General features: G+C 36.9%; 1 protein-coding gene across 6 annotated transcripts in view; it reads left to right on the top strand.

The window, feature by feature from the left end:
• The first annotated feature begins 1961 nt into the window (after nucleotides 1-1961).
• The window catches only part of LOC110032045 (methyltransferase-like protein 6), a 62088-nt gene continuing 44210 nt past the window's right edge, over nucleotides 1962-19839 (top strand). For all 6 annotated transcript variants that reach the window (XR_002294811.1, XR_002294812.1, XR_002294813.1 and 3 more), the window contains exons 1-2: nucleotides 1962-2213; nucleotides 5988-6097. Coding sequence is in view for 2 of the 6 variants with exons in the window: in XM_020735554.1 (XP_020591213.1) it covers nucleotides 2010-2213; nucleotides 5988-6097 (314 nt within the window). In the remaining 4 variants the exon portion in view is untranslated. The remainder of the gene's footprint in view (nucleotides 2214-5987; nucleotides 6098-19839) is intronic.

The following is a 19839-nucleotide window of genomic DNA, read 5'->3' as shown; positions in this document are numbered from 1 at the left end:
CAAAAACGTAAATGAGTTGTTGGGCTATTCAATTTTTTGGAATGTTTTTCCCCACTCAATTGTACTTCAACGACATTTCTTTTCGTTTTGAATCACGAAAAGAAATAGTGTGGAATGCGGCTTTTAAAAGAACTCTTTTCAATGATAAAGTGTTGTCAGGGGTCAGGCTTTGAAGAGGGGAAGGGGGCAGACAAAAAAATAGTAAACTAAGTACTAAAGCTTAACTCTTGAAGCCATGACGACTTTCGTTGACCACCAAAGTTTGTCGCTAGCCACTTAAGGTCATCACGACAACTACTAGTAATTTACTACTCCAACTACAATTATAACAGCCATCTATAGCTTTTATAGCGAATTGCTACTATTGTAGCCACCAACAATTTTTTTGTAAGCTTATATTCCCTAATACAAGAGAAGAATGAACCTTGTACTTTCAATTTTCTAGTGGATTTTGACTGGGAGAGGATCCATAAATTTTTTTCTTTATAAGATTTGTCATGTAAGAAATTCATGGTTTTTTTATATGTTTGTTTGTTGGATATTCACGTGGCACTAAGATGTTAAATTATTACTCTAACACCGTGAATTTTCTAGCACTCACCAAGGTTGATTAATTTAAATAGTTCAAGCTTAAGCTCGAGCTTACTTTTATGAGTTCAAACCGGCTCATGTTTCTTATTAAAAAAAGAAAATAATATCAATTCAAGTTAGTATCATAATAAAGTATCACATATAATGAATAATTAAAACTTAATTAATAAGCAATTATTAGATATAAAATATAATCTTTTTAAAATATTATTAGATGAAATTATAAATTTTATTATATTTTGAGTATATTTATATTAATTATTTTTAAAATATATTTGCTCTTTAGTATAATTCCAAAGACACTCATGAAATATGGAGTGGGCCCACATATGGCTTAGGCCGCTTCACTCACTTTGCACCCCATCTTAGGTCAAATCCTGAATCCTTAGACGGTGTTTGGTAGCACCCCTTTAATAGGATTTAACCATGGATTTAACTTCAATCTTGTCAAACACAAAAAAAAAAAAGTGAGAATGAAATCCAGATTTCTGACACATCCCATTTTGTCTTCCTGACAGCTGTTCTGTCTTCTCAACACTCTTCCGTCTTCAAATCTAAATTTCCAAAATCCCACGAAGAAGCATATTTAAAGCTTGTTTGGGGCAGCTGTAGTTGTTTGAAGAAGAAACTCCGAAGCTCTTGAAGAAGAAATTGTACTTCAAAGAGCTATAGTAGTCATTACAAAATAATTTCTCTCGCAAAAGTCATACAACAAATTTCTAGCGACCACCATAGGTAGCCAAGTATGGTGAAAAAATGTAGCTTCCAACTACAACTTTTTTAGTAACGTAAATAAATATAATTTTGTCCAAAAAAAAAAAAACTAATATGTGACCCCAAAACACCCTTAATGTATTTGGCTTGATGTTGCTCCTAAAGCCTCGACCCTCAAGAAATATTTTCAGTCCAGACTCCTGACGTAGCTCTACGTGCGGACTCCAATAATATGCCGCTATGTTATTTTTGGGTTAGTTCGGGGTTATTTTAGGGTGATTGAAGATAAACCTATATATTCAACTTCAATAACCTTGAAAAAACCTTCGCATTTTCAGTTCAACAAACTTGAAATAATATCATGGAGGTTATTTCGGCGTTATTTCTGAATTATCGAAGTATAATATATATGATTTTCTTCTTATAACTCTGAAAAAACCCAGAAATAACATCGAAATAATCTTCATAGTTTTATTTCAGGGAGTTTATTTTGGGGTTAATAAAGTAGAACCGTAGTTATGAGGTTATTTCAAGATCATTGTTGAGTACGCAGTTTCACTTTAATATTTTTTTGACGAGCCTGATAAAACACACGTGAAAATATATTAGTGGGAGCCCACATGATAAATTCTATTAAAGTAAATGGGATCCTGCAACACAAACTCTTGGCTGGCGTCGAAGAGATTGGGCCAGTCGCCGGCGTTATGGCGGAGGAAGGGAAAGTGGTCCGTTACTTTTCTCGGGATTTCGAATGGGAGGAGCTCCGAGATGAGGTCGAGCGGAACCCTAAGTTTGGCTACCATCTCTTCCCTTTCTCTCTTTCTCTTTCCTCCTCATCTCAAGTGGCCGCTGACGCCGAAGCCTGGAGAAGCTTCCACCGCCGCCATTCCACTGGGTTGTTTTTTAAGGTAACGCACTGCAGTACAGTCTATCTCATGTTTTGCTGCATTTAGTTACATTAGGTTTTTAGGCGGTGGATCGATTGGCCTTCGTTCCTAAGTCCGGCTTTCGTATGCTCCTAATAAATCTATGAAATGTTATCAAAAGATCTCATGTGTGCTTGTTTTTGGAAACGTTGAAGTTAGAAAAGGAATGTGTTCATACAAGATAAACAAAAGGGCTGTAGAGAGAAAGTATAATTTCAAACTCATAGCAAGGATAACAAATCTCAAACAAAGCCACAGAAGTTAGAAACCCAAAAACCAATGCCGGGAACTCGAAGGCTACTACGCAGCTAATGATTTTCCATCTATGTAGGGGAGCAGAGGAACAATTTGGCTGGATGCCAACATTGTTGCTTAACCATATGATTGAAAAATATCTAATAAACCATATCTATGAAACTAAAAATGTCTATTAACGTCTTAAATCTTGAAAACAAGAACCAAAAGTTGCTCTAATTTCTCCTAAGAAATAAAAGAAAAAACTTGCCACAAGTAGCGTAAAAAGATAACAAAATCGAACTAGAGTGCTGCTCGACCATCCAAAAGTGTGCATTGAAACAAGAAAATATGACATAAAAACCAATTGCAATTAAATTGCCATCAAGCACCAAAAGGAGAAGGCTCAAATGGTCAATGGAGCAAACACCATCATGCTAAGATCAAAAGTAAGAAGAGTAGGCTTGGAACTAAACGTGAATAAAACTGCAATGTAGGTGGATGGAAGATGAAAACAACTATAGAGAAATCTAATATTTACACATTTCACAAAAATCAGTTGGCCATTTGCCATCCATATAACTTTTTTACTAGATTTTGAGTAATTTTAAATTTAATTCTGGGTGATTTTTTCTTGGGTTTACTTATAGCTGATCGATGAATATGATTATTTTGTCCAACCAAATAGTGTATATCAGTATGCAATAGGCACATAAAGCTTCTTGATAATATAGTGGACATGGAAACAATAACTAAAATTAATAATCTGTCTTTAAGTATGCCTTTAGGATGAAAATTGCCCTGTAGGAAGGGAATTTTTAAGGAACCATATAGAATAAGGGGAACCAAAAGAGTGAGAATGAGTTTCATTGCTTGGTGGCATTCTCATCACTAATATTTGTTTAACCAAGGTTCAAATCAGCCTTAGTACTCGCCAGAGGAAGACAACCTCAGCCAAAAAATGTAGATAATGAATAGGCCTCCTAGTAGGGGAATAGAGGAATAGTGTTGCTTAATGCTAACATAATCACTTAACCATAGGAGTGCAAAATGTGGAGTAAACAGCTCTGGAGTAATCCGCTCAACCTAAGTAGTACAGGAAAGTATTTAAAGAAAGCTGTAACAACATCCAAGCAATGGAAAAACTCAGTGTAACTATAAAAATTAGAAACCGCCCAAATTCTCCTAGCTCTACAAGAAAAAAGCAAGCTGCACAAAAAGTTAACAAAATGAAACTAGAGTGAAATGACACTATGGCATAAAAACCAATCACATTTAGATTGCCACCAAGCAGCATACGGAAAAAGGTCAATGGACAAACACCACCCGGCTTAGACCAAAAGTAAGAAGAGTCTGGCTAAGACCAAAAGTAAGAAGAGGAGCCTGAAACTACACATGAATAAAACTGAAAAGGAGGAAGGAAGACGAAACTAACTATATGAAGAATCCAAAATTAAACATTTCATAAACATTGGTGGGCGATTTTATTTACATTTTACCTTTTTATGACTTTGGATAATTTGAAATTTAATTATAGAGGATATATTCTTAGGTGTAGTAATAGTGGATTTGTGAATATGACCATTCTCTCCAACCAAATAACTTAAATCTGCTCATAATAGGTCGGTAAAAGTTCTTGATAATATAGTAGATATGAAAAGAATAACTAAAATAAATTTTGCTTTAAGGATGCCCTTAGGAGGAAGATTGCCTATAAGTAAGAGATATTTGAGGAGCGACATAAAAAGGGTGACCATAAAAGAGGTGAGAATGTGTTATATTGATTACAAAACGAAGAATAAACGTGCTATTAATGAAAATTCTCATAGTAAAAAAATTATCTACAACCTTAAAATAGTTTATTAGCGTCTAAAAAAAATGTCAGGGGAAGCCCTATGTTCTAAATAAATATGGTTCAATGAAGATTTTAAATGTTAAAATAAACTGCATTTCAAGTAAAAGAGGTATATTTCCCATTCTAGAGAAGTTGATCCATATTAGAATCAAGTAAAAAAGCTTGAAAATACAGAAGCAAATACACTTATCGATTGATAATGGCCTTAGGAGATCAAATTCCATTTAGAATAAGAAGCACTCATTTTAAGCATTCATTGGGTGATTAAGCATGGTGATATTATACAAATGTCCTTGTTATTGAAGAAGTTATTGAATAAGAGAGAAAAAAACTAGTTTAATTATTGGCAAGAAACTTGGTAATCACTTTATAAAAGGCCTTGCAAAGAAAGATGTTTGTAGTCAGAACCATAGTTGATATGAAGCTGCTTGGGAGCCATTGTATTAGTCGAGTTTTTAAATCAATTCGGAAGCTTATAGGTTGGAAAGTGTCTCACTATTCGGTAAATTGAGGGCCAATAATATATTATGAGAGTATGAAATTTTTTGAAATGTAGCTATCAGGACCTAGAGATTCATCCTTTTCAATGTTAAACAAACCATCTTCGATAATTGGAACATGGGGTAACAATTAGATAGTGGTATGGAGTAGATTAAGTAGATTCAATTGGGTAAGGAGAACTATGTAGATGTAGCAAAGAACAAGATGAAAGCTGATTGTATAACATACAGAAGTGGTGAATGGATTCAAGAAAAATGCTATGAAAGAAGAAAGAATGCCCAAGTGACTATGAATCTATACTGAAGTTTTGGCTGCTTCTATTGGTAAGTTCTAGTACAGGGAAGCCAAATCAGCTTCACTCTTGGACAACCAAACAATTTTAGCATGTTGAGATATCCACTGCTTTTACATCTGAAGGCATGAATCAATTTTTCTTGGATCAAATTAGCTTCGCAAGTGGAAAGAGTCCAAGGGATTGACTTTTAGTAAGCATAATGCTCTCTATTGTTCTTTCGTATGAAAAATGATAGTCACAAAGAAGTTTTGCTTTTTTTCAAAGTTTTGTTTTTAGATCAAGCTTAAAATAGCCTTCAACTTTATGAACAAAGTAAAAATAGGGTCGCCACCTCAAGAATTTATGATAACATCCTAAACATTGTTGCAAAAATTCAAAAGTTTTGTAAATGAATCTATGTTTGAATGATGAAATGAAGCCATGCTCTTCTTTTTTCAGCATTCTCTTTTAAGAAGTCATTTGAAAATAGTGAAACTAGAATTTGAAAGGAGGGAGGTGATGGGGAAAAGTGGAAATGGAATAGAGGTACAAGAGTGTGCTTGATTCCATGCACTCCTTTTCACATGATGGTCCAGGGTGAACTCATTGTAAGAAAATGAAATTAGCTATGTTAGGAATGATGCATGGTAATCAATTATGTTAGTTGTTTCTATTATTTCATTGATATTTTTAATAGCTTTAATAAATTAATCTAGTTCATATTACATTTTGTCAGTCAGTTGTCCAATTTCTGTTCGAGTTGTGATTTAAATTTTCTTTCACATTTTATTTTAGCAGTAAAATTTGCATTATAAGAATTGTATGTATATTTTCAATGAAATATTTTAGGCCTTACAATATAGTTAAAATATGAATATTTTTTAATTGTCAGGAAAGACGTTACCTTTTAAAGGAATTTCCTGAACTTACTGCTTTAAATGATTCCATCCATGTTTTAGAAGTGGGTTGCGGTAATGGGAGCACATCTCTCCCAATATTAAGGTATTATTTTAGCATTATTCATCTTTTTTCTTTCCAAAATTAACCTATGTTTCCCTTGATTAACCAATATTTTGCTGTGGAATTTCACCTACTTGAATTCATCAAGGACTTGATAAGGGGATAAATGAATTTAAAAATACTACTGTAGTACCCACCTTATCTGTTTTTCTTTGAACAACAACCTAAAGGAACTACAATACAGGTGGATTTGCATACAAGTCATGAGGATTTACAAAATGAATGTGATTTTCCTCTCTTTTTTTTTGGTGTGCTTTAATCTTATGTTGGCTTAGAAGATGCCTGTTGATTGTGTGCAATTTAAAAGTTAGATAGAATAGATGCATTCTAGAGTTTTTCATGAGAGCAAATCTTTATAATTGATTACAATTCAGGCATACCACACACGAAAATCACGATTAAAGAGTTTTACTTATGTTCACAAAATTATCATAAGCGGTTGTTAAACATTGAAAAGGGGTACGCTAGATCCTACTAAAAAAAAATTAAGTAATATATGAATGATAGGTATTGAGTCAAGGCTAGAGAGCTTTTAAAGCTCAAGGAATAGGCAACCGCAATATAAGGCAACAGAGGTCAACCGACTCTAAAGCTTAGGGTAGATTATTCGAATATAGATGTTATCATAATGGTTCACGTCTTCATGATGGTTTTGATATGGTGGATAAATAGTAAGGTACCAGTAAGTTTTAATACAAAAAATATGTGGTCATATAACCATAATCAGAGGCCTTATGACATGTATATGAAAACATATTCCTAATGAAACCTTAGAAATTTTTATATAAAATATAGCTTAGACATGAAGGCTTTGTTGACATTCATTTTTGATGTCACATGTGCCAGATACCCTTTTGAGTGGTAAGAGATCTTATTATGTTCATACGAAGCCTACTGCAGGTCAAGGAGTTCATAAAACCTTCAGGGGATGATACTGGCACAAAGTTAGGGTTACCTCACTGCGGACGTGCCCGGAAGTGATCACCGTTGGTAGATGTTAATTTCGGGTATGAGATATGTTGGACATCCATTTAACGTTTAAGAGATTATATTTTAATCATGGATGACCTCCTCAAGCTCAAGGATTCCTTAAAACCCTTCTATGACATTTCAACTCAAAACCAGGCTTGAACTGACGTTGCCATGCCCCAAAGTGGCGTAGCCACGCCACCCAAGGCATGCTTGGGCTTGACCACGCCCAAAACTGGCGTGACCACAACACCAGACAACCAAAAATAGTTGTTTTTGGTGTTTGGACCCTTTTGATCGGTTCAACCCACATGGGGGTGGGATTTGATCATGGAAAGACTTATGGTCCCTTAAATTAAGGCATGGGCATCCATAACTAAAGTTTAAACTTTATTTTACCTAGTTCATGGCACAACAATGGAAAATAGGCCAAGGACCGTGGGGGAAAAGGGAGAGCCCTTTCCTATTTTGGAAAAAACCTTTTTCCTTGAACCCAAGAAGGCTGAAAATTGGCTAAGGAGGAGGATCATTTCAGATTTTTGGAGGAAAGAGAGCTCTAAGAATGAGAGTTTTTTCTTGCAATCACTCTTCTTTTTTCATCTTTTTTGATCTTCTTGCTTCTTTGGCTTCTTCCACATCTTCCTCATCTTCTTCTACATTTATTCCACTATTCTCTTGAGTTGAGTGTGGAAGATTTTGAAGGGGAGCTCCTTAAGAAAGGAGAGTTTCATCATCTCTTTGGGGGAGGACAACTCCATCTTTACCTTGGCAAAGAGGAGCTCAGAGCATGCCGGGAGAACGCTTCTTCAACCGTCACGAAGGTATAACTTCTTTAAAACCCAATTTACTTCTTTCTAGCAAGCCTCCTTAGGTTCTGTGTAAGAGATATTAAGTTTTGATTTTGTTTTAGTGAAAAACCCCTCTACAATTTCCTTAAGATTTCCTTAAGCTTTAGTTCGTAGGGATTACGATAGTCCCGTTATTTTTTGTTGGCTTTACTCTTGATGAAGGGGTTGAAGCCACTTTTTGGACATAGAGAATGAGGGATTTCTTTGGCCCCTCATGCCCTAGCTCGCGAAGGGCATGTCCATGAGAAACCTTCACTTCATGAAGGTTTTTCTCTAATGTAAAAGACTTTTACATTTTTGCCAAACAATTAGAGGTAGGCATTTCGTTACATTACGTAATGAACGATAGCTTGACTGATTGGCCGTCCCGGCCTAATCGTTTGATCAACCATTTTCGGCCGGTTTGACAAATCGGTTGTCCCGGCTCGATCGTTTGATCAATCACTTTCGGTCAGCTCGACCAATTGACCGACCCCCGACCCCCGACCCCCGACCCAATCTTTCGATCAACCATTTTCTATTGGCGACACCTAGTCCTATCGGTTGACTGAAAGGTCTCATTTGATTGATGTATTTTAGCACATCATTTGCTTGTGACTTTGGTTGGCTTTCTTAGTCGGTTGGCTCAATCAGTAGTCTGATTTCATTAAGTTTGATTGGTCGTCTCCCGTTGGATGGCCCCATCGACTGCCCGATTTCGACCGGTTTGATTGGCCACCTATTATTGGTTGATCGATTCGAGTCACTTTGCATTTCACACCTGCTTGTTTGCATTTCACACTTGCATGTTTGCATTCGTAATTGCATGGCTTTGCATGTCCTTTCACATGACATCATGTACGCTCGTGTATTTCATGTTTGGGTTCCTCACACGAGTCAATGTCTTTACATGCTTATGTTGACTCATTCAGACACTTTATGAGGGGACGACTCACCAATCAAGCCTACCCAATTTGTAATTCTCCTTCCCGAGAATTATGGCACTTCATTTCTTGTGGCACTTTCTAGGTGTGTCATATGCATGCCATGTTATGTCATTCAACACGGGTCACGTTTCATAGCCCCTGAACCCACCGAGTGCATGATGTATGTCCATCCGGTTGTATGACTCTCACATAGCGCAGGTCACGCTTCATAGCTCCTGAACCCATTTGGTGCACGAGTCATACTATCCGACATCCTTGATACCACCTTAGTTTGTCATGTGTATGTCATTTCACTTGCGCTTGTCATGCACTATGTGTGCCTATTTCATTTGCATGTGTTTGTCTGGCTGTATTTGAGGCGAGGTGTAATTCCCTCGAGGGTATCCTGATCCCCATACAACCAGTCTTGATATCACTTGTATATGTGTGTGGTTTGTCCCACACTTGCATCTGTATGTCTGACACTTTCGTCGCTAGCATGTGTCACCACACGTGCGTGACGAATTCTTGCTCATTTTGATGATAGTTTAGGCTATCATATGGACCTGATGTGACTGCTCACACCTTGATAGAGTAGTCATCACTAGAGATCGTTCTTTGATAGAGCGATCACAATACACTTGATCACTTTGCATGTTTGCATGTGCATTACCCAATTGCCTTGATGACAAATCATACTCATTAGTTGAGTGATCCATTGTTAGTCGCAATGCTTTGATGAGCATTGCTTGCGAGGACATCTCAGCGAGCAATGCGAATTATTGCATCGCGATCAACACTCGTATATTTGTGCTAAGATTCTATGATGCTAATAGTTTTCACTTAGGCATTTCATTCATTAGGACCTATTTTAAAAGTATAAAAATTTATATTGTTATTACTTATATGCATATGTTGACCTCATTTTTAGTGAGGTCTAGTTTTCTTTTTAGGGTTTGGGTCTAGCCTTAGGATTCTCTCTTTGACTATCTTAGAGTCTTAGTAACGAGACCAACCTCATTTTAGAAGCTCAAACTATTTCTTTACCCTTTTGGAGTTCCACATGTGTGGTCTTGGCCTCTAGCGCTTAGGAGTTGAAACCAACATGAAGAAACTCATAGGAGTTTATGTAAGACTATTAAACTTTAGGATTGCCTTATGCACAATTTGCACATTCACGCACACAAATTTCGCAGTTTGGACAACCAACACGTTAAATATTGAAATTCACGTCACCTAAGTCTTTATACGTTGCATAATTAATCAAAACCAAAATTAATTTCCAAAACGATCGATCACGGACTCGAAATTTCGACGAAATTGAATTTGACGCGTTTTCAACCTGATCGTTGGCGACGTTGCTCGAACGACCTTAGATGACAAAACAAACCGCACCAGCGCGTCCGGAGCGTCGCAATTACCTCAGAAGGACACCTACTTGGTTGTAGTTTCGTGCACGAGAAAACAACACACAAATCGAGGGATTTTCAATATTAATTAAATAAAAAAAGGATTTTTTTTTCACTTAAATCTCCAAATCTCCAAGCCAAACTCTCACCCGACTCCTAGACCGTTCGTTCCCCTCCTCTTCTTTGGTCGAGCCCGAACTCCCCTCCCTTCTCGATTCTTCCCCGATCCGATGCCCTAGCAGAATCAAACGCCTCCTTCCTCGTGAAGTATCGGCTCGAGGCCCCCTCTCCTCGTACGCTTGCCTCTGCCTAAAGCTTCTCCCTGTCGCTACGCACCCTGTGCCACCTACTCCCACGCCTCTGTGACTTCGCCGCTACTTGCCGTTGCAGCCTTGTCGCCACTCCCGCCCATCGCCTTTAAGCTTCACTTCAGCTTAGGTAGGTATATGTAACATCTTCTCTCCCTCTTTACCTATAAAAGCCCCATTTGGGGAAGATTTTTTGGTTGGCCGAAATTCTGGAGAGGGTGGAGGTGCTGCCAAAATTTCATCTAATCTCTTTGGTTGGATTTTTACTGCTCTTTTCATCCTGTGTGTGTGCTTGAAGTCTTTTGGAATTTTGTAGGTAAAACTTGAACAAGGTAGTCTCTCCCATTTTCTTTTCTCCTCTATCTCAGGTCCCCTCCAATGCTATTTTTGTTTTGAGTTCATAAAGTTGTTGGCTAAAAAAAAAAAAGAAGTGGAATATTTCTGGTTGTGCTTGAATTAGGCTTTGTTTCTTTTTTTGCATATGTTGCTCTATGAATTCTTGGACACCATCTTTGTTATATTTGGTATATCTACTTGCATATCTATCAATTCAGACATTTATGGTTCAGGAGGAATGCTGCTGTTTGTCTTGCGTTACTGTTTCTACCTCGTGAATATTATTGCTTGCGCATCCATTTTTTTTTCTTTCTTTCTTCAACTCTACTTATTGACATTGTGGCTGCATATTTTTGTTGGCTAAATATGGAGCTATTCAGGCATGCTCGAGGAGCAGCTGTAAGATCTTTAGGGGAGCTCTATTGGGGAGTTAAAACTCTTATCTCCAATTTCCTTGGTCGTTGAGTGAGGCTAGATTTATATGCATACCCCCTCTATATACTGATCTCATAGCATGCTTCACATTAAATCCTTGAATAAATGATTTAAAAGGGAAGTTGCATTATATTTGAAAGGCTAAGATGGATACTGACGTAATTTAAGAATGTTTCACTTTATATGATCGATAGAGTGCTTATTTGGTTGCAAATCCATGGAATTTTGAAATACATGTGGACTTGAAGTTCTCTTTTGTTGGATAATTTAGTTGGCTGTTTGTGGATTTTGATAACACTGTTTTGAGCCATGTTGTATGGTTCATGATGGCTTGTGTTTATATTTGGCTTGCATGTATACTTAATTTGTACTTAAAATAGCCTTCGAAGAAACTTTTCTTTTGATTCGCATTCATAGAAGAAAAGTGGTATAGTAGCAGAGGTGACACAGATGGTTATTAAGCTTGGTGATCGCATATTCCTTGCTATGGTTATTATACTTTTGGAATATTTATATGCACGCCGCCCAATTCTTATATATTTACATTTCTAACACCTAAGAAGTAGTGTAGGACTGCAGTTCATCTCATTATTTATATGTATATCTTTGGAGATCCTCAACATGTTTATATTCATGAAAATTAGAAGTTATACGGGCTGGTTTAGTGAAGATTTGAGATCCATGTGGACTGTTTTCGGTTTCATGGCCTTATTGTTTTTGGAGAAAGTTTAAGTGCTGAACTTGTGATATTTAAATGCAACTGTTTTGTGATGGTTGAGCTAGCTGTTTTGGAATGCTTCGGACATTTGGTTTTTGCGAAGTATTGTTTGGGCTCACTGAAGTTTTTGGAGGCTTTTATGGTTTGTTTGTGCCGCAGTTTGGAGGGTCTTTGAGATGGTTTTGTTACAAATATGGCTGTAATTTTGGGCCTTATGGTAGCTCGTTTTGTGTCCTTTGAGGCTGCGGTTTTGGGTATTTTGGTGGCCAAACTAGCTACGGTTTTGAAGTGTTGTGAGGGCTATTTTGAATGCAGTTTTGGGCCTGATTTTGGTGGTTTTTGGGCTGCCGGGTTGCCTTTTTTTGGTGAGATATGGGTTGCGGTTTGGCCTGGTTTTGGGGAGGTTGGGACTGTGATTTTTGGATATTTTATTGGTTGTTTTGGACATGATTTTGAGGCTGATTTATGGCTGATTTGAACACGATTTTGGGGCTTTTTCTTGGCTCGATCGACTGCAATTTTTGGAGCTACCTTTGGGAGGGCTTTTGGCTCGTTTGTTTGGGGTTCAAACATGAGCTCTTTTGGAGAGTTCGAAGAATGTTTAAGGGCCCTTGTTTGCTGTTTTGGAAAGTGAGAATGCCAGTTGTGGGAGGGTGAAAATGTTGTTTCTTTTTTAGGAAAGTATGAAATTTCAACTGCTTGGACTTATGAAAGTTTGGAAAGTTTTTGAAGCATCTTTTGAGAAGTTTTAAATGAGCCTTTCAACTGGATGTTGAAAACGGTTTTAAATACAGTTTTGAGGGTCGATCCACTTTTCACCTTTTTGTTTGCTCTTTCAGGTGGATCAATCTCTATTCTCTCTAATCCCATTTTTCTTCTTTTCTTTCTTGTTTTTTGGTTTGATTTAAGTTCTTATGTCTGAAACATAAGCGCAACCGCTATATATGAACCATCATGCATGACTGTAAGTTGGTCGGTTTCGTGGTTCAAGGGCAACGATGAAAAAGACATCTAGGTACGTGTGAGAGGTTCTAGCATAATCCCGACTCAGTGACTTTGAGAGAATGAGGGATTGACATTACCACATCTGCAACACTTAGAAAAAAGTTACCCCTTGCCCTTACAGACAGTGAGAAGTTCCAGCCTACTAATATGACTGACTCATTAACTTTCTAAGGTATAAATATTTCTTTAAATAAAAAAAATATATTCATATTTAGATAAACAAAAAAAAAATTCTTTTAAGTGCATGACAAATTAAAATCTCTTCTTTTAAGTGCATGACAAATCAATAATCTCTTTTAAAAATGAAATTTTTCTGAATATTTTATAAAAAAATTCATGGGTCAGTCATATGAACTATGTTAGGAGTAGGGGTGTAAACGAGCCGAACACGAGCGCTCGTGTTCGGCTCGGTTACACCCCTCCTCCTAACATCGTTACTTGCGTGTTTGGCTCGTTGGTATAACGAGCCGAACACGAGCTATTCACGAACAAAGAGTCCCATTAACAAACCTAAATATGTAGCCATTAGACAATAAGGATTTGAGCAAGATTTAAAAATTATAATATTTTAATTGATTATAAATCTTTGTAGCCTTATAGTCAATTAGATTTTTTTTAAATACTACTTAATATATATATAAACTCGATGAGTAGTATTTCGAGCCAAAACAAGCCGAACACGAACGAACACATCTTAGTTCGTGTTCGACTCGTTAACTTATCGAACGAAATTAACGAGCCGAACACGAGCTTTTTAACAAGTCGAACACGAGCTGTTCGCGAATAACGAGCCGTTTTGACAGCCCTAGTTAGAAGTTACTCTTTTCTGTGATTGTTAAACCGACTACTTTTTACTTAGTGTTGGATCACACATACACAGTGTTGCCTATGTTGTTAGGGCCACAGGGTCTTGATTTTGACCCAAGTTCCTGATTCTGAGTCCATCCTGTCCCGAGTGCTTATGGTTTCTCTTCGGTGTTCCGTGCATTTTCGACAGTTTCCTTCGGTTATTGTGGGCACTTCTAGTTTTTCTTTGTGTTATTCATGGGACGCATTCTCACTTGTTCTTTTATATATAAATGTTTGTTTGTCCTGCTAGTTAAACTTCCCACTATACTTGTTTATTTCTACTTTCAACGCTAATCCCATTCACAGGAGCAGCAAACCCGCCATATGCACAGATTTATTTTATGTTCACATTTTATTTTCTTTGTTATACATTCTACTGCTCTTATGTACTGTACATTTTACCGTAGCTTTCCTTTATTGCACCTCCTACTGTTTCCTTTATGTGTATTATACCTTTTAGAATAGAAGAACAATAGTCTGATTTTATAGGAGGTACCCAGCAACAGACCACTGACTCAACAATCGCATGTACATTTAAACTTAACATTAAACCTGAAACTACTACGAAGTGGAGCTTGGAGCTAATATCGTGGATGTACAGAAGAACAACTTCGAGAGAACAAACAGATCTACAACAACAAATTTTTCCTTAAAATTAAATAATAAGCCATAAGATTTCGAAGTCGTTTGCCTAGTGCATCATAAATCTTCACTTTATCTTTAGGTATTTGCATAGCCAAGTTGTGCAATATAAGTCATAACTCGCTTTAGGTTCTGAGGTTATCGTCTTGTATGACCGTGTCATACAAATATAAACCCTAAATAATAAAACTGACAGGATGAAATATTAAATAACATCTTCTCAAAATTGAAGCCAAATAATAAGATAGTTTGAGATGTCACCGAGGTTTTCTCCTCAGGATCCGTGACATCTCCTACTTTTCTTTTCTTTGATTCCAGAAATAAATGTTCTCATTTGACTCATTTCCCCACTTGACTTTTCTATGTCCAACCTCTGAAACTCTAAACTTTGAATTCATGAAGATAAATACCTTTGATCATCATCGAGAGTTCTTTTAAGTGACTTCAGTCATTTGAGAGGTAATTAACTATAGGGGCTTGCCTCTATAAGAAACTTTAAAAACCCAGGTAATATAAATCATGTCTAATTCTTCATATTAGATAAAAGAACTTGTCGGTCAAAATTAGATGTTTGCAGACCAGACAGATGTCATAAATTATTTAGTTTATTTAATCGAGCCTCACGAATAAGTGATATGTCTATTTCTCGGGATAGGTATGTCACTCGTAGTGTTGTATTTGTTTATTTAAAATATCGTATATATGAGATCGGTTTAGTCTCGTATTTTTAAAATTAAACAATTACTTTTCAAAAATATATATATCATATTAAATCAAATATCTTTTTCTCAATTTAACGACCAACAATATCATATTTTAAAACCTATTTTAAAGTTAGTGCATTTATAGCTTAGGCCATATGTAAGTTCAATCTTTTAAAAGCTTTTACTTGCATAAAATCTGTATCTAATGACTCCCCTTAGAATTCTTAGATCTTTAGGATGGGGCCGGGGTCGATGATCTCATCAAAAAATTCGCCATCCTTTCACCCACACTTTACACATACTTAGATGTTTGTGACTAGGCCACCTTATTTTTAGATGCTTACTAGACTAGGGCTAGGGTGTAACTAGGTTTTTCATGTCTTGGTTATTGTTCCTTGGTTTGTGCCCAAGCTAGACATTTTTGCATGTTGTTTTGTGTATTTATCGAGTTTGAGACTTGTACACTAGTGTATTTAAGGGCAATCTTCTGCAGGGTACCATGTTCAACAAGAGAAGAGCTGTCACGATTTACACTAATGTATTATCTTCAGGTGTTGTTAAGCTCTCTTCCTACTGGACATTTTCTATTTCAGGTAAGATGAAATAACCCGTACTAACTCTGTTTTGTAGGTCGGGCCTTTCTTTTAAACTTTTACAATGTATTTTTAGAATCCTTAAGCAGAGTTTGTGTCAAAAATTAGTTACAAACATGGGTTACGAGATTCTCGATGTGTAGAACCGTATGGCTGGGACCACGAGCAGTTTTCTTGTGTCCCATATTTTAATTCTGAATCTCCGTTGATGTGTAGAACTTATACCCGACATGTATATGCGGAGTTTGACTGTTTTTTTATATTTTCTGAGATATATTGCCGACCCAACGACATTGGCCTCCGTTTATTATTTCATTCACTTGGCTTTCTATACTTTCTGCAACATGTTGCCTTTTTCGCTTTCTTATTTATTCTGGTTTGTTTGGAAATCATGCAAAATTATAGTTTAGGCTCTCTAAGGAGCTAAAATATTTATTTTTAAGAAAATTCTAATAATAAAAATTGATACTAGTCAATATTTAGGATTAAACTATTTTTTAAAATCTGCTTTTATTTTCCTACATGGTATTCAGGTAGGATTTAAAACGGTTTGCATGACATGACTATATATAAAGTTATCTCTAATAGGGTTTCCACATTAGGACTTGTGTAGTTAACCACATCATTTTGTTTGTCCTGAGGAGAATCCCTCGTGCTTCTCCGGCCCGCTTGACCAAACATATGATTTCCACTTAGGTTTTTGTCTAGCACGCTTAAGGTGTTAGTGGATTTCCCGATCCAAACAGGGAATAAGTCCTTTCAGGGATCCTTTCGGCTTCGTAGCCGGTCCTCTCAATTCTTTCCACTCTAGTGTTTTTCTCGCTATGTCGACAAGTATAAGTCTCATATCTACATACTCTACCTATAGTGGGTCATATGTGAGTTTTTTCTCTTCAACTTTGGGCTACTCAAATTCCCTTTGGTAATGTAATTCCTGGATTGCTGAAAAGAGGTCTCTGGTCGGGTTGGGTCGACTGCCTTCATGACCAGGTAAACTTAGGGTTCTAATAGCTTGTGATAACAGATCCATGATATTTTGACACACTTATCTCTATTCGATTAGGATTCCTCTACCTTTCTGTTGATATACCTCATTCGAGCCCTGTCATTCCTTTGACACCTCGTTGATATCATCTCGTAGGCTCTGATTGCGGATAAGTCGTCGCTCGTTTGGGATATGATGATTCACCCTCCACCTTTATGGCTAGATTAGGCCTGAAAACATAGTGCGCACTTTATGAGATGATTTGGTTATTTTATAGGCCCAGTCTGCTGATGAGCCGCCGTCCATATGGGACCGTGATAGACTCACTCTATGCCCGTATGGTTCGATGAGAGCTTTGAAAGCATAGAGATCTTCCTGTGAGATAATAATCATTTCACAACCCATTTACAAGCTGTCACTTGAATGTAAAGGAGGTTTCCTTTCATCGAGAGTATTCTCCGGCATCTCCAAATATATACGTCCATTTGGAGTTGCTATTGACCCCAGAATAAAAATGTTCTTTTAGTTCTCTGGTTACTTGGGTAGTTTATGTAGGTATTCTGTCGTGGATATTTAGTCTAAAGTGTCTCGATCCGATTCTGTTTGGATATATACTGTTGGCCTATCACACGAGGTTTATCTCACATAAACTTTTCATGATTCTTTTTAAATTTATTTGCCTAGGTTTCATCTTATTTTCTCATTTTCTGATCACTTCTCTTCTCTGAATTATTTCAATGGTTTAAGTAAGAGGGCTCTTTGGAAAAGGAAATCCTAAGATGGACGATTAGGCAGACTGACGAGTCCGGTTAGAAGGAACCGAAAAAAGGCTTTCAAATAAGAAGATCCAAGAAAACATAGAAATATGGGATTTATATTTGGGAAGATTGAATGAATTTGGATCATTAGAAAAACCCGAAATTATCATTGGCTATCAAAAAATTGAAGCTATGTGGTCCAAGGGGCTGCAAAAGGACATGTTGATGGGGATTGGAATTGTTTAGTATTGTACAAAATAAATATTTTCGAACAAGGGAAGTAAATAACCTAACTCTAAGGTAGATTGGTTAGGGTTTTACAAATTTGTGTAGAGAAAGATACCCATGTTAGGCATAATATCACCAAGATATATTCTTTGAAAAATTGGGAATACGGATCCTACAAAGGTTATTGGGTCTAATAACTCCACAATCAATTATAGGAGATGCTCATACCAGATTCAAGATATCACATGGGTATCTGTTTTGGCATGCAACACCTTAGGGCACTTGTACTCCACACCAACTAGGGGAGTTGCCCAGATTGAACTCATGATGCTCATAGAAGAATATGCCTTGGACAAACATTGAGAGACTTGTACTCTTTGATAATTAAAGGGAGATGCTTTACTAGACTCATAGTACCTACAAGTGGTACTAACAACATATTCTTGACTATAAGGTCATATTTGGTCATGTAGTATCGTTCTTCCAACCACTAGGGAAAACTTATTATGAAGCAACCTTAACAATGAAAGGCTAGGAACTTAGACAACTTGTCTTATATCCTGCGTGGATCGATAATGTAATTAGACTCACCTAGGCATATTTTATAATGTGATGCGATAAGTTTTGTATGATGATGCAGATTACAAAAGCGAAGATGCATATGATGGATATGATGTTCTGATCTTATTTGATTATCTGTTTTTATCAACTCCTTTAATTCTTTTTGAATCAGGGAGTTCATTTTCCATTTTATTGATTATATTATATTTTTTGCTAAACTCTTCCGCTGTTTAGACCATATTTTATTTATATCTAGGGTCGAGATTTTCTTTGTACACAAGTCCACATGGATAATTATCCTTGTCATTTCCAGCATGATACTCTCAGTTAAGGATGGTCATTTTGGCTCCATTTTAGAATTTAGTTTTGTTGCTGAATATGAATTGAATTAAGCGGTGCATGGCTGGCTTGATGGAGAGAGAACCGATAAAGATTTCATAGTTTCATCATATTGAGAATATAAATGGATCCAATCTACCAAAGTCAAAGGGAAATTCTAATTTCTAGAAAATCGATTGGCAACTATAGATTTCCTCTTCTTAACTACACTAGGCAAATTGAGGTAAATTTATGTGGGTTTTAGTTGATTTTGTTGTAAGGGTTGATTTTAATGGTCATAAAACTTATATCTATTGAAAGACTCAGGTTCATTTGGGACGGCTTACATCCATTGGGAGATGATTTTTTATTTTAAATATGGGGCTTATTGCTGCGATTCACCACAGGGTTATGGCCTATAAGCTAGTTTTTGCAATGCCCACATGTAGAGCACATGACTCAAATATTGGAAGTGGTCCAACCGTGGGTCTTACAGTCTCACCCTCTAAACAAAGTAACCATCTATTATATGTAGAATGTATGAAATTTTATTACTTTTAAAAATTATTTATCCATTTAATTTTTTTTTCTGACATTTTTTGGGGCAAGAACAATTTTTTAAAGCAAATTGACATACTAGGGACAAGCCTGCGATTAGAAGATCGGCATGTTACTGTTGACCTCATTTTTAGTGAGGTCTTAGTCTCCTACTCTTAGAACCTAGGATCTAGCTTTAGGAGTTCTTATTGACCATCCTAGCGGACTAGCAATGGAGCCTACCTCCCGTAGAACTTCAAGCCACTTCTCGACTCATTTTTTGTGAAGAACTCGCATGAGTGGTTTCAAGCACTCAACTTCTAGTTGCAAAGACTAAAGACCAACATGTAGAAGACCCGAAAATGAGTTCCCATAGGATCGGATGACCATAGGTGAACCCTTTGTGACTCGATTACTCACGAACGCCGCAATTCACACACTCGCTGCACCACACACGATTTTGGCTTAAATCGACTCGCCCGTCGGCAAACTCTTCCGGACGACCCCGGATGACGAAACGGACCACGCCGACACGTCCGGAACGTCAACTTTAGCTAAGAAGGACACCCATATTGCTGTGGTTCCACACTCGCGCGAACTGCACGGATATCGATGC

This window comes from Phalaenopsis equestris, unplaced genomic scaffold (genome assembly GCF_001263595.1).
Source record: "Phalaenopsis equestris unplaced genomic scaffold, ASM126359v1 Scaffold000877, whole genome shotgun sequence".
In the NCBI taxonomy this organism is placed as follows: Eukaryota; Viridiplantae; Streptophyta; class Magnoliopsida; order Asparagales; family Orchidaceae; genus Phalaenopsis; species Phalaenopsis equestris.
The sequence above is the reverse complement of the archived record's forward strand: the minus strand, read 5'-3'. Positions and strand labels throughout refer to the sequence as shown.